Raw genomic sequence first — 15,321 nt, forward strand, 5'->3', positions numbered from 1 at the left:
TTGCTCTTTTTTTTTTTTTTTTGCGGTGTGACAATTTGCTGCCTTTTCTTGTTCTTTAATCATTGTTTTGTATGTTAGACCAAATAATAATCTTATTAAGGGTGTTTATACACACCTTTAATTCAGAAGATTGGGTTCAAATACCTTTTTTTTTTTTTTGTTATCGTCGTTACAAAAATTTTGGAAGAATTTCATGATATATTATAGACTAAAAACAAGTGATTGCTTATTCACAGAGAAATGGATGCTGACAAAAACATATTCCACAATTTTCTGTTAACAAGGTGTTTGCCATTTTAATTTTTTTTATTTGTAAAGAATAGAAAAACAAAAACTGCAATGTGTTAACGTGTCAGAGTCCAAAGTGAGGTATTCAGGAGTTTTATTTTGTCGCACACAAACAGTCCAAAAACTATAAATATTCACATTTACTGCTATTTTAATAATAATGAACAGAAAATGCTCACATTATACAAGAGAAGGTTTCACGTCTTTATTTGAAAAAAAAAATCAACAAAAAGATGTTTAAAATGACATTAAACCTGCACCTTTTTGTGTCAAAATTCAATATTTTTAAAGATTTTTAGGATTGTTGGTCCAAAAAAAAAAAAAAAAAGAAACTTTTACTATTTATGGCATTTCAGAAACAAAACAAAGAATCAATTAATTGACTAAAAATAATAAGAAAGCTATTTATTTACAGGTTGCTGGACGATAGGCAATAACTAATATATGGTTGCAGGTAAACAATATAAATAATGAGCCTGAATCTTGAATGTTGAAATATGAAGGTCGCAGCAGCAAAACAAACGAAACACTCTGCTGTCAAGACGAATTTTTACATTTACTTCCATTGTTTTTGCACACAGACGTCGACACGACGGGCAACAAGGCTTGAATCTGCTGACTTCTTCAAATATCTCATTAGATTCTCGGTAAACAACCTGAAACGAGCTGAAAGGAGGTCAAATGGGAGCTCCTGGCTCCAGCTGCAATTAGCTCGTAGCTGCTACGCGGTCAGATAAACAGTTGGCGGCACAAAAAAACAAACAAACAAACAAAAAAAAGCCGTTTGTTATGGTTGTTGTTGACGGTAAACAAAAGTAAACGTCCTTTCACTCACCGGCTATGTTGAGCGGAGACAGCGTGGCGAGGACCGCTCCGCGTCCATGAAAACTTCGGAACCGCCTTTGCGCATGCGCTGCACTCCGTCCTGCGCGTGCGCGATCGTCAAAACTCCGTCAAAGAGGCTGCGAATGAACACGACGGATCACTCTGTCGCAAACGTTGAATATGTGTAACGTTTGAAGTTTTAAACGAACGCAAAATGTTATGAATTTTTACCAAAAATAAATAAATAGTGAAATACAGCCAAATTTAAATGTGGCAGATCACTCGACAGCTTTTTTTTTTAAATTTATTTTGGTGGAAGACATTTCAAACTGAGTTTCATAAGTGTAAGCCAAAATGCAAGAAAATAATATAAATTTAAAAAAAAAATCTACATCAGAAATGTTAGGAATGATCAAAACAGTATATGATACACTTATGAAATAAGTCAAAATGTTGTATACTTTTTTGTGTCATACCTTTTTCCTTTTTGTAAAATTAAATGTAAACATTAAATACAAAAAAGGTTATTGCCAGAAACTTTCTGCATCAAGTCCATAAAAATAAACTTACACGTTTCGACATAATATTTGATTGCATTTCTTAAACGTATACAAGATTAATTTGCAATGGAGTGGTACATCTGAACAAAATCTCCTATTCTTTGACATTCTAAACCACGCTGTGCGATGTTCGCCCCCCAGTGGCCTTCTAGTGTATTATCACACGCAAAAAAACAAAACAAAACAAATCCAATCAAACCAACAATTCATATTTTATCAGTTTTAATACTGAAGTACATAAGGACACATTGTGTAAGAGCTAATATTATTGAATTAAAATGTGTTTTTAACTTTACTAACCAAACTAACAGGATACAAATCAAACATAAATCGGAATATCCATTTACCACCAGTGCATGTTTCATTCTGAATGTCAGTCTTGAGTGTGTTTTTATGAGGTTAAATATGCAGTCGGGTCACAGCAGGAGACTTTACTCACAAACAGACAACTCGCCACCCAAAAACAAAACAAAAAAATACTGTTTTCTGAGAGAGAAAGTTGTAAAATCCTAACATGGAATGATTTTCATACATTAAAAGGGAAAATTCACCACTTTATATGTGGATTTCCTCTTAAGTATTGTCGGTTGATTGGAGATTCACAATTGAAGTGGTGAATTGTCCCCTTAACACCTAAAACTGAGATCAGCCTCCTGCTTGGTCCTGAGTGAGACCCAAACAAACAAACGGAAACTTCAGGAATATCTTGACAGTCAGACATACTTTTGTGCATTTGTTTAATTTAGCTGATGTAAACACTGTCGCAAAAAAAAAAAACAACTCACGAACCGAAATCATCACCGCAATCGAGTTCATACGTCATACGCCGTAGTTTACCAGTGTCTTTATCTTCATCGTCCATCATGAGGTCAAAGGGGTCGGCGCACAGTTCACAGGTTTTGCTTCAGGAAAGTTTCTTTGCGTTGTCATCGCTGACTTCCCGCACAGGCAGGAAGTCCACGATGAGTTTGGTGACTTTTCTCGGCCGCTCCAGCACCACGGAGTGACCACAGCCGTCCAGCAGCTCCACCTGGCAGTGTGGCAGCGCCGCCTGCAGCACCGCAGCCCCCGAAACGTCCAGCACCTGCAGAATGGGCTTCATCAATAGCAGATGACTTTGGTTCTGCCTTGCTAGAATTAAAGTAATTGGTCCAATACTTTGGACAAACACCTGTAAAACTAAGGCAAGGCAAATTTATTTATTTTTTTATAGGATATTTTAACAAAAATCAATTTAAACTGCTTTAGATTAAAAAAATAAAAATAGCATTAAAACAAGAGCAACATACCGTAAAATTACATTTGAAAAACAATTGACAGAAATAAATACATTTAAATAAAAGAAACAAAAACAATCCAAACAGGATAATGTATGTAGAACTGTAAATATTGTAAATTCTTATTCATGTTTATTTAATTGTTGGTGGGATTCAACCTTGAACTCCCACCTGGGCTCCATTAGGCGAACCCGTTGAAGGTCACATGATGAAGACGCTGCGCCTCGCCTTCCTCCTCCAGCGTGTTTCGTTCTTTTTTTTTTAAGACGCTCGTCGCTGCATGTTTATGTTGTCATGTTGTTTATTTACCTGATCTTCCTTCCCCCAGATGACCTGCAGGGGCGCTGTGATCAGATGCATGTTTTCCTGCAGCGAGTAACGAGACTTCTCCCCAACGATCTCCATGAACACTACACACACACACACACACACACACACACACACACGCACGCACGCACACACACACACAATAAACCGACTGAGCATGTGCAGCAAAAACTTACTCAAGCAAATATTTATACATATTTTGCCATTTACTGTAATAACTGAATAGTCTGGGATTGCACTACGATGTTTGAAATGATAACAACAAAGTCACTTTCTCTTCTAATGTTCCTTCGCGACCTAATTAAATGCAATAGTTTACTTTTTTTAAATTGTTGTTTAAATGATCATAAAAGGGAGATTACTATGAGCTTTTAATGTGAAAAATTTTTACAGGAAGTGTAACAACAATCGACAAAAACAACAGAGGAAGAAAAAAATGGAATTGACTGATTCATAAAAATAGTGTGTGATCTGACTCTGTGGGATTTATTGTGAATCTATCGAGACGACAGGTGAACTTGGAAACTAAAAAACAGGAAGATGAATTAAGTAATATCCTTATTGTATGTTAATTACAAGATTTTAGCACCGCCGTCAGATTATCTCCCGATAATCCGGAGCTATCGAAGACTGACCTTCTCTGTAGAAACCGTTGTTTGGGATCCGGTTGTCAAGGAGACCTCGGAGGACCTGACGACAAACCCACACACGTCGGTAAGTATTCTTGAAAATAGTGCGGCAGCAAGAAAACAAACTCTCAATGAAGCCTTAAAAAAACAACAACTAAACGTGTCTTAATCTGGGCCGTAGACCAGGCGGCGCTGCACCTGTCGGGGGAAGTTGATGGGGGTGTGACAGCAGAGTCTCAACATGTCCGTCAGCTCCTGAGGAGTGGTGGGGATGAGAGGGATGGACTCCTCCTGCGGGTTCTTCTCCAGCTCCCTCAGACGGCTGATGAACTCTGAGTCGGTGGGATAAACCAAACCTTTAAAGACGGAGAGGAGAGAGGAGAGAGGAGAGAGGAGGAACTGTAAAAAAAACAACAACCATCAAAACGTCTCAGGTTTTTCGAACGTCCGCTGACTTTACCTGCCGGGCAGATCAGGGTGACGCCGGACAGGTGAGCGGGGTAACGGGCGGCGTACACACCGGCCACGTTGCCACCCATGGAGGTGCCGATCAGGTGGAAGGGTCTTTCATCCAGACCGATGCTCTGCACGAACTGCACAGGGAGACACACGGAGGGAGTGTTTTTCACCTGTCAATCAAACAGACACGTCCCCCCCACCCAAAAAAAAAAAACCCAAGTCTTTTTGAAGCTTATTTTGTAATTAATGAGGGATTATTTTCAGATGGACCTCCAGAAAACTAATAAGAAGGAGCGACTTTAGCTAAACAACACCGAGATAATTAGTGGAAAAAATTTACTGACTTTGAATTTCATGAGAAGTTGAATGGGAGTCTATGGAGCCGGAAGGCTTTTTGGAGCCGACCTCTAGTGGCACTCGGTGGTATTGCAGCTGTATTGTTTTGTCATTTTCTCTATGAAACGCTTATTTAAAACCTTTTTTTTTTACCCTGACTACTAACTGTATGTGGGAGCTGATATTTTTGTTATGATCCATGTCCGTAAACAGCCGGGCAAAGTGGATGTCAGGCCAACGTGACTTTGTCGGTAACACTGAACACAAACTAGTTATCGGGGTTTTTCATGACCGGCATCACGAGCAAAAGTACAGCAGGGACAGATTCCAGGAAATGGGAATATAAATAACTGTAGTGTCACAGAAAAACAACATAGATGTCAAACTACTTTTCTAACATCTTTGTCTTTGTGCTGTGGCTTCGTGAGGCCTTCAAGGACCTGTTGTGAAATCACGGACGCTCAACTTTCATTACTGACGCTCATATGGTTGTTTAATGATTGCCTGGAAAAGGTGGTGGAGAGGAGGACGCTGAACAAACTATTATCCATATTGGATAATCCTGTCCACCCTCTCCACCACCTGCTGCAGGGACAGAGGAGCACTTTCTCCAGAAGACTCCTCCAGCTCCGCTGTCACAAGGACAGATACAGGAGATCATTCCTGATACAGGAGATCATTCCTGCCCACTGCAGTAAGACTGTACAATAACTCACCTCTGGCAAAATACATCACATAACAATAACACTGTTGACTGTGTTTCTTGGTTGTTTGTATATAACATATATAGATATATACTGTACTGTATATACTGTATACTGTGCATTTTATATTTTTACTGATATTTTACTGCTATTTCATTGCTTTCTATTATTCTATTATTATCTTATTGCTTCCTGTATGCTGCTGTAGCGAAAGAAAAATTCCCCTCGGGGATTAATAAAGTAACTACCTACCTAAACCTAATGATTCAATGAATAAGCGCCTTCCAACCGAACCCTAAAACCGAGACTTCACCCTCGAAAAACCGGATTGTGCTGCCGTATTAGTGTGTATTCAGGTTAAAGTCCCCCCCCCAGATGTAACACACACACACACACACACACACACACACACACACACACACACACACACACACACACACACACACACACACACACACACACACACACACACACACACACAGACCTGGCTGATTCGAGTGACCTGCCCCTGGATGCTGTAATCCTCGACGCCGGTGCGACTTGTCCCCTCGTGTCCCGGCATGTCCACACACACCACATGCTGGTCGCTAGGGAGGTACTGGAAAGGAAACAAACACACCCCATTTTTTTTCCCCTCCATCCATTATCGATCTTATAAAAATATGTGTGTGTGTGTGTGTGTGTGTGTGTGTGTGTGTGTGTGTTACCTTGACGACCGGCAGCCACATGTCCTTGGTGGCGGAGAAGCCATGCAGCAGCAGCAGCGACGGCGTGGCGCCCCCTGGTGTCCCGCGGCTGGAATAACAGTAGCGGTAACTCCCGTGGTGCGAGTAGTTGACCACGAGTCCCAGCCGGCGACGCCAGAACCTGAAGAGGATTAAAGCTGAGTCGTTAGTTTTTATCATGTGTATCTATCGCCAGAGTTTGTTTCAATGAAATATGTTTCTTTTTTTTTTATCAAACTCCACAGCGCATGAAGCTCGATTTATCGCGGTTATGAAACCTGAAAATGTTCAACATCAAATAAAAAAAATAAAAAAACACATTATGACATAAATAATCATACGATTATATAACCTATGAAAATATACCGATGAAATAAGTTTCATTATTATGAAATGTTATGTGAAAATGCAATAACTGGATATTAAAAAAAAAGTTATATTATGAATTGAAAAGATGGAAAAAGTCATTATGAAAGAAAACCTGAGTATGAAATTGTGCCATGACAAAATAAGAGGAGACACTGTTTTTCATTGTGGCAATAACCTTGTAATCTGCTAAATGGGAGCTAAAATGTGAGCACTGGCCTGAAGGGGTTGCTTGAATAAAGGTCTAAAGGTCAATGAACATTATGAGGAGCAGAAATGTGGTCAGGAAACCGCCTTGAAATCTGCTGACTCAGGGATAAAATTGCATTGCAAAAAACGTGAGTCTTTGAGGACGGATGTTGGTTCCACAGTGACACAGCAGTCAAATCTCCGATCTCTGCACATTACCCAACAAGGTTCGGTTGCACATCAACACAGTCGCTGTTCTACGGTTCATTTTCCATGCATTTCGATTTGAATCCTACTTTTTCTGACGCTTCACTGTTTTCAAACTTTAATCTGTTCCGCTCGTCACACAGCTGCCGATGAAACCACTGTTAGAAGAGAGTGATTCAGCAATGTGTGAGTGTGTTCGTTTGTGTGTGAGAGAGTGAAACAGCCGTAATAATCCAGCAAGCAGCCAACATGGACGTCTTTTGTTTTTACAGTTTACACAAAGTCCAGGTGGGAAGTCCTGCCCTTTCACAATAAGAGCATTCTGGAGACGGTAACATTACAAGCACCCCAGCCGGCTATAAACACTCATCTTAACACGAAAACCACTTAGTTTTTGGATAATAAATTATAATAGACATTTTTGAAGTCCAGACAGATTATTTGGAGTAACTCTGCTGTAATTGATTTGGTCTGCGCTATCTTGTCCTGAAGAAACACAGTCAGAGTATTCATCTTCTGGAGAAAATTAATGCATTCAGCAGAAGTCAAGCATATCTCCTGACTCACTGTTGCTCTAGATGTGATAAAAAATTGGTTGGATAACGCTTTATCAGTTTATTTTGCTTTTAGACTACCAAAGATGTAAAAATTGGATAGAAAAAAAATCTACTCATGTCATGAGTCACCACCCGGTAAACCCAAACGAATCACCAGTCGAACCAGTCTGTGATTTTTTTTTTTTTATATGCGGGTGTGTTACGTATTTACCAGTTGTAGGCCTTGAGGAGCGCCCCGGGCCTGAACAGGAAGGAGGTGATGAAGGCGAGCACGGGCACAACCAGAACACCTCCTGCTAGCATTAACGTTTTGCCCAAACCCAGCTCCATCTCTGCAATCTCCCTTTAAAGATAAAACACAAACAAACAGTGTAATTGAAGCTCGGCTCAGTTTCTGAACTGCTGATAGTGGACCAAATACAGTTAAAAACACAAAGTGAGTTTGGGAGTCTTGGGTCGTTGTAAATTAATATATATTTGGTGTACTTTGCTTGTTCGCAGTTATCTGCTGATTTTAGCGTGATGAACTTAGATAAGCTCAACACAAAGACTGGAGGCAGAAGAAAACTGCTTTCTTCTGTCGGCTTATTTTCGTGACCACTGGCAGGTTATTCAGTCTAAATAATCCAAAATATCTCCGTATTTATTTACATGTCTTTTTAACTATGGTGCTTTTCTGTGTCCGTATGAAATAACAAAAAAAAAAAGCCCAAAAAAGAAAATCGACTAGGCCGCTGAGACAGTTGGTGGAGCTAGAGCTTCGCCCACAAAAGGAAGAAGAAGAAGAAGAAGAAGAAGAAGAAGAAGAAGAAGGGGCATTAAAGGAAAGCGTACTCTTTCCAAATCGCATCCTTTTTCTTTTAACTTCAAACTGCGGATCTTGATGGACGTGACCAATAGGGTCAAAGGTCAACTCGCATTTTTATGATTAAGTCGTACGTCCCAATTGTACACATATTACCAGCAGTAGATACTTTTTAAGGGTAGCTGCAGTCCGTGCTAAAAGTACAAATATTATGAGATTCGGGACGCGGGATTAATGTGTACTTAAGATGTTGCTTTTTTTTTTTTTTTTTGCTTTACAAACTAGAGAAGCTGATATCGAGTTGCATTATAGGAAGTGTGGGAGTTTCTGGAGCCCGACACATGCGGGTAACTTAAGGCACCCATGTTCGGGAACTTTTCTAAGGCTCCTTCAAGCCCTGTTATTTGGGTTTCCATCCCCCATTAAAAATTATGCAAATTGTAAAACACTTAGAAAATGGTTTCGCTTCTTTGACCGATCAACGATGTTCAGCGCTGTTCGTCCCACCCAAAGAGTTCCTGAACTTTTTAAAAACAGTCTCCCAGGAGATTCATAGAGACCGCAGGTGGGCTACTTCCTCTGATAGTTCCCAGTCCGGGGAGGGAGGAAGAGGGCATGCTGGGAAAATCTAGCTTTAAAGTCAGGATTGCTGCTCTGATACTGACTCATCTTTACCAAAAAACAAAACAAACAAACAAAAAAAATTGCCTTTTTAAGTAGGCTAAATAATGATAACAATACACCCACCCACATCCCCTCAAGGAAAAAGAAAAAACAAAAACAAAACAAAACATAAAGGAAAACAACCTGAAGTTCAGTGAAGTTGCATAACATGACTCAGGATAATAAAAAAAAAGTGTAGTAACAACCGGAAAGCTTATGAAACAAATTTACATCGAGAGGAGAAAAGGGAACTTCTCTTTAACTGAGATTTCCTGTTTGTTTTTGTTTTTTGTTTGTTTGTTTTTTTTGTTTTTTTTTGTTTATCATACCACCTCTACTGAAGGTTTCCCAGCAGGGCAGCAGGTTCAACATTTTACATATCAGACTCACGTGCACGGCGGTTTTTACTCTCTCAAGTGATCTTTCAACGATTAGATTAAAAAAAAAATTCCCCCTCGGGGATTAATAAAGTAACTACCTAACCTAACCCTAACCTAGATGTGATCACAACACGGACACTGAAGGTCACACAAAACGGCGCGTGAATCCTAACGTATCCTATCGGTATAACACGTTCATAATCACCTGTAAGGCAACAGCACCGTACCTGTCCGCGTCCTCCGCGATCTGTCACCAGCCGCTGTCCTCCATTCGGTCCCCTCCTCCTCCTCCTCTTTCACCCAAATTACACAACAGACTTTTATCTGCACTTAAAGGGACACACGACCGTGCTGCGTTCACGTACCGTCGGAAATATCGCCAGTGCCGTGTCTTATGGTCTGTGAAATCAAGTGTGTGGATGTACCGCACGAGGGCGCCACCGGCTCACCTGGACACTGACGCTCCAGCACTCGACACACCTTTCTGCCAGAGTTCAAACAGTGGGACAGGTTTGGTAATTTCACGTTTTGATTTTTGATTTTTTTTGCTCAGGTGGAAATGCATGATGTCACATATTTCCATTCACCAATCAGGACTTGGAACTTTATTTGATAAAAGCAATATTTGAATACCTGAATTGAAAAAAAACAAGCTTGAATTTAAAACATAGCACTGAGTTATCATCACCGAACTGATATCAAAGTTTTTGTTTAATCATGTTGGACAATCTGTGTACGGAACCAGAGGAACTCATGAGTTAGTCTTACAGATCCTCCACAAACCCTCCCTGTGATCGCACTCGAGGCTAATGAAGGCCATAAAACTCCAGCGGATCAAATAAAGTCATCTCAGTTTGGGACTAAAAATATCCTGATCTCTTTTTTTTTTTCTTTTATTGGTTCAGGAAGCGTCTGTCAGACGGTTGGCTGAGTGACGCAGCCGCCCAGGAACGTGGACCCAGAAACCACAGGAATACCTCACATTCCTGCAGGGAGGAGGTAAGAGCCCCCCCCCCCCCACCACACACACACACACACACACACACACACACACACACACACACACACACACACACACACACACACACACACACACACACACACACACACACACACACACACACACAGTTGAGTGTAATATTCCCAGTCATAAGCTCTGGGACGATGGAAGTGAATGTTTTCCCACAACAGCCAACAACAAAGTAAGGTACCAGTCTAACAGTCACCCATGAGGTCATCTCCAACGCCAATCATTAAGCCACAGAGCCGAGTCAATATGTCTCATTTGATCTCATTCAGTTATTGTGATATAGAGCTGGCTGGTGGCTATACAGATGATCGTCTCCATGACAACGACGCCACCACAACTCTGTGTGATAATGCGTGGGTGGATGATGGATGGAGGGAAGGAAGGGTGGATGGATGGGTGGATGATGGATGGACGGATGGATGGATGGGTGGATATAAAGATAGCTAGGCTGATAGAGTCATGTGTCTATTCTGCATATTTGGTATACGTTTCATTCATTTGACATGGTAAATAGTTTATTTTTCCAGTGACGAAAGACCAACAACTCTGTTATAAATGTAATTTTTATTCTCTGTGACAGGAAAACCCTACAAAGCTTCACAGTGAACGTTTTTGGTGCTTGGATGTGTTGAGCTAAGCTGTACAACATCTTTGCTTCTCATACAACATTCACAGGCATCAGATTGATCTATTAAAGTTGTTACAACATTAAATTAGTGCTGACACATTGATTTCGACATGATGTGATGCCATTCTTCCATCAGTCCTATAAACTCATAAACATAATTTGGAATGATTAATTTATGAGTGATTGAGATTTCCTTTTGACACCAGAGATGATGATCATGGTGATTTTGTCCAACTGGTTCAGAGAATGGTAGAGGAAAGTGCTAACAACGCCAAGACTGCATATTGGATTCTTCGGGAGCTCATAAACCGATGAAACATTTATCTCTGTACTGTAAGTCAATTACTGACCTTCAGTCACACGACAGCAAAACAAGAAAGCAGCCCCTGCATGTACGAATGAAACCGTCACCGTTAAGAAACTTGACTTTGAGATCCCTCTCAAGGCTCTGTGCTTTATTTTGTTCTCCTGTTGGAGTACAGGAGGACAGCATTGAATTGATCAGACAAGGGGTCGTCCACATGTGGACGACTCGTCCGAAACATGGGCCTCAGACTCGCAAGCCAAGGATTTAGGCAGGGGTTCACAGTTCTCTATGACAGCCTGATAATCGGTCACCTGAACTCCTTTGTAAGTACCGTAGATGGTGGTCCACTTCGTGTCACCGTTGCTGTAGGTACGGCCAAGGTGAGCCTTAAAGGGTATGTCGGTTGTGAACCTCCTGCCCTGCATCTTAATAGTGCACTTTGTGTTCGGGGGCACGGTGATTTCTATCTGGAGGCTTGTGGTGGTGGAAGTAGAGATGGATGTTTCCTTTGACGCCTGAAATGTCTGCTCCACGCCAATTGTAATGCTATAATCAATTATTTCAGGGATGCCGACGCTAAAGGTGGTGCTGATCGAAAGCGTGGTGGACATGGAGAAACCCCAACTGTTTGTTTTGGTTTTGGTCGAAGATAATGATGCTGTCATGGTTGCGTTACTGCTATCTTTGTTTATGACTGTGTGTTGATCGACTTCAAATGGGGGAGTGGCTACGATGTTTGCCTCATTGACATAATACTCCATATCTTTGAGCTTTTGGTTATAGCTGTCTGTATTTATTGTCAAAGTCTGGTAGGATCTTCTGTACCAAGTACTGTACCCATGGATTGTGCCTTCCTCAAAACTTTGTACCCAAGGCAAATAGAATGAATCTCTAGAAAGAAGCAATCCTAAACCATAGTAGTTTTTTCCAACATAATTTCTATTATTCCCAGTACATGCCCTGATGGAGTTTGGTGGTACAGACCCATAGGATCCTGATTTCCACTCAAGAAATACAAAGTCATCTTTGTTCACGAGGATGCGAAAGTTGTACTCAACAGACCACAAATCAGGGTAGCGTGGGAAGATACACTTTTCACCATATAAGCTGGTGTAGAAACCTAATTCACAGCCATTAAAAGTGCACACGTAATCAAACCGCTGCGTGTAGTCGTTCCAGATGCCCACTGCGTTACTGTGGAGATTCCCATCATACCATTCCCAGGAAAGGTTGGGGTTGTCATTGAAGGTGTATGGCTTGCCGTAAGAACGAGTTCCAGTATAATTTCTGATAACGAATGCCGGGGTTTTCTCACGCCGAGCTGAAGGGCCGGGCTCTTCAGGTCGGTCAACTAGGTAGAGATCAGAAAATCACAAAGTTAGCCATCTGCTGTGTGTACTGACGCACTTAACACGGTTCAGAGAGACTCGGAGAAAGACGAATGAGTGAGAGACATTCGAAACACACTAAACTAATGATATTTTTCACGAGTTAACAGGACGACAAGCTGGTAGAAGGGTGGAGGAGGGGTAAAATGCTTACTGAGTTGATGTTCTGTGGTTGTTTCCTTGGAAACCCGGAGAAGATACGCTGGCGGAGGCTTGTCCGCTTTGTCGGCAGGTGATTCATCTGCACAGGTGTGGTCTGCAGCCAGCACCAGAGCAGTGATAACAACAGGCAGGTAGAGCCTCATCTGAGAAAGGAACACATTGAAATGTTGAAGCCTCGGGAAACCTACCGTCGGCTCAGTGTTAACACATGACGGTCTCGCTGCAGCCAGTAGAAAGTAAGGTTTCAAGTATGATAACATACGTGGACATTCTTGTCTTATTGAAGTTAGTTAAATCTATTTATTCAGCAATATTCCAAACAAAATGTTTAAAACATTTGATTTATGAGAGATTTGATGGGATAAGATTTGCAAAACGTATGAATTTTACAGATTTTGTTTCGTATGAGCATAAAGCTGCTCCAGTCACCCTTTGATCGACACCACTCGTTTTCCACTAAACAGATTAAAAGTCCACGGACAGCCCCGCGTTTGTGAATGAAAGAAACCTCATAAACCGTATTCATCTGCAATTCTTCTTTTCCAGCAGAAGTGTAATAAAATCAGCACAAAATGAAACATAGCAAGAACTTACCTTATCGGTTCAGGCAGAGAGAAATGATTGATCCCGCTCAGCAACGGGGGTTCACGTCTGACACGTCCTGATGTGTGCATGCTACTTTTATAGCTGATGTGTTCCCCACATTTACCCACGAGCTATTATCTTTATAATCTGACAAACAGGTTCAACACGTGTCATTTGAGATTCACAACAGGTAAACTATTATGAAACTTCCTCAGAAATCAATGAATGGCAATGTTTGGCAAACCAACTGGCATAACCCGTATTTCTAAACACAACATTTTAAATTTGTGTGAAGTGCCAAGCCTATTGCAAAACCAACAGAAGCTTCTCCCACGTCCATCTTTTGAAATTTGTGTTTGAACAACCTCTGAGTGGGGTCGTATTGGTGTAAATTATGAAATGGAATTCGTCAGTTTGAAAAAGAAACCCTGGAAATAAAAAGCGATATTCCCAGTCAGGAGCTTTCGGCTGACGAACGACGATGCATGTGAGATGATGGCTTAACACGCCAGGGCTAACTGAACATCTCAACCCTGGCATTCACGATGCCGTGATATCAACGGGACAATTAAACAGTTGAGTAGCCACGCTCCAAGTCATCTTCACGCCAAGGAGCTAATTCCCATATCCTCTGGAAATAGGGGCCTCAAATGAACTGGATTTTGCTCTAATCTAACCTTTTTCCACCGCCATCCTCACCTGTGTCACAGTCGAACCCGGTATCACGCCGAATCAGTAATACAGCTGTCTGTCCAGCATACTGTGTCAGTGTCACGTTTTGCCTCACCAAGGCATGAAAAACCAGGTGGTTAGGATTAAGAAATCAAAAACAAATAGTTACATTTGGGAAAATGAAAACATGGTTAGACGTAGGAAAACAAAAACACCTGGATAAATTTGGAAAAACCAAAAAATTAGCATTGCTTTTACCTGGTCTAAAACCCTGGTCTCCTGGGAGGAAGTCTTGGGCTTGATCCATCTGAGAATCCCCGGCTTGCCTCCCTCTAGTACCTTTTGTCAAATGACCTCTGTCACATGACCTTCATCACCTGACCTTTGTCACCTTCTTCTTCGATCCTGTTCATGCTGAGGCGAGGCCAAACGTGACACTGACATGGTACCCTCTTGTGGACTGAATGGAGAAAGTTACAATCTAGAAGAATCATATGTCAATTCTGCAGAATGGGTTTGTGTTGGCTGCTACATTCAAGTAAGTTTTTATTTTTTAAGGAATGACTGAGTACAAAGAACTGTAATACAGTTGTCATTTTATTGATATAAAGAAGAGAAAGAAAAACAGACTTTGATGACAAGAAAACACTGGTTAATGAGCAAGAAGCAACAATATAAGAAGCAACTACAACAAAAGCTTATTTTTTTTCGTGGTTTCATATAGTTATCTAATGTGGTGCTTGGGGTTTGGCCAAGCCATCCAACGTCTTTTCAATTTACACAAGATTCACCAGCATCATGTAAATTCTATTAAAGCAGCATCGTCCGCGCCAATATTGAACTAACATCGAGAAATTGAATTAGCCAACAGATTTTGTCATCTCAACAAAAACAATGGAGCCAAACATAGCACATGTCATCAGTCCGATCCACTCAAATGCATCGCATGAACATCATTTGGAATTATTAACTAATAAGGGATTGAGAGCTCTTTCTGACACCATTTTGGTACAAAGACTGGTGCAGCAAGCTGCTAACCAGCCAAGACTGCATATTCAATTCTTTGGGAGCTCATAAACCAATAAAACAATTATATCTGTACTGTAAGTCCCTGTGGGTAAAAGTGTCTGCTTAATGAATCAATGTAAATGTGATTTTAGAGAATAAATGACCTTCAGTCATACAACAGCAGAACAAGAAAGCATGTCCTGATAAAAACATCACCACCTTAAGAAACTTTACTTTGACATCC

The 15,321-nt window shown here is 40.9% G+C and overlaps 2 protein-coding genes across 4 annotated transcripts; both read right to left on the bottom strand.

Annotated features, from left to right (window-relative positions):
- Nucleotides 1–2,379: 2,379 nt before the first annotated feature.
- Nucleotides 2,380–9,613, bottom strand: LOC138630764 (monoacylglycerol lipase abhd6-A-like). 3 transcript variants are annotated; one of them, XM_069715311.1, is made up of 9 exons: nt 9,525–9,613; nt 7,661–7,792; nt 6,113–6,272; nt 5,890–6,003; nt 4,367–4,499; nt 4,105–4,262; nt 3,913–3,967; nt 3,260–3,360; nt 2,380–2,757 (listed from the first exon to the last, which is right to left on the bottom strand). In XM_069715311.1, the coding sequence occupies exons 2-9, from the start codon at nt 7,777–7,779 to the stop codon at nt 2,578–2,580; spliced, it is 1,020 nt and encodes a 339-aa protein (XP_069571412.1). In that variant the 5' UTR covers nt 7,780–7,792; nt 9,525–9,613; the 3' UTR covers nt 2,380–2,577. The 3 variants fall into 3 exon arrangements, with proteins under 3 accessions (XP_069571412.1, XP_069571409.1, XP_069571410.1); XM_069715308.1 differs by having other exon boundaries at nt 2,380–2,769; XM_069715309.1 differs by having other exon boundaries at nt 2,380–2,769; nt 9,503–9,601.
- A 1,259-nt stretch (nt 9,614–10,872) lies between these two features.
- LOC138630758 (natterin-3-like) lies at nt 10,873–13,466 on the bottom strand. Its single transcript, XM_069715299.1, has 3 exons — nt 13,407–13,466; nt 12,805–12,955; nt 10,873–12,613 (listed from the first exon to the last, which is right to left on the bottom strand). The coding sequence occupies exons 2-3, from the start codon at nt 12,953–12,955 to the stop codon at nt 11,457–11,459; spliced, it is 1,308 nt and encodes a 435-aa protein (XP_069571400.1). The 5' UTR covers nt 13,407–13,466; the 3' UTR covers nt 10,873–11,456.
- Between the last annotated feature and the right edge of the window lie 1,855 nt (nt 13,467–15,321).

This window comes from Brachyistius frenatus, unplaced genomic scaffold (assembly GCF_029030835.1).
Source record: "Brachyistius frenatus isolate BFR_SWC_R1_liver_20210118 unplaced genomic scaffold, ASM2903083v1 Contig_141, whole genome shotgun sequence".
NCBI lineage: Eukaryota > Metazoa > Chordata > Actinopteri > Embiotocidae > Brachyistius > Brachyistius frenatus.

Bases quoted from the DNA above. Each gene is read 5' to 3' on its own strand.
- LOC138630758 (XM_069715299.1), bottom strand. From the start codon at position 12,955: ATGAGGCTCTACCTGCCTGTTGTTATCACTGCTCTGGTGCTGGCTGCA. The intron at 12,614-12,804 runs GTAAGCATTTTA...ATCTCTACCTAG, and splicing joins AACCACAGAACATCAACTCA to TTGACCGACCTGAAGAGCCC.
- LOC138630764 (XM_069715308.1), bottom strand. From the start codon at position 7,779: ATGGAGCTGGGTTTGGGCAAAACGTTAATGCTAGCAGGAGGTGTTCTG. The intron at 6,004-6,112 runs GTAACACACACA...TTTCCTTTCCAG, and splicing joins TGTGGCTGCCGGTCGTCAAG to TACCTCCCTAGCGACCAGCA. The intron at 2,770-3,259 runs GTAAATAAACAA...CTATTGATGAAG, and splicing joins TCTGGGGGAAGGAAGATCAG to CCCATTCTGCAGGTGCTGGA.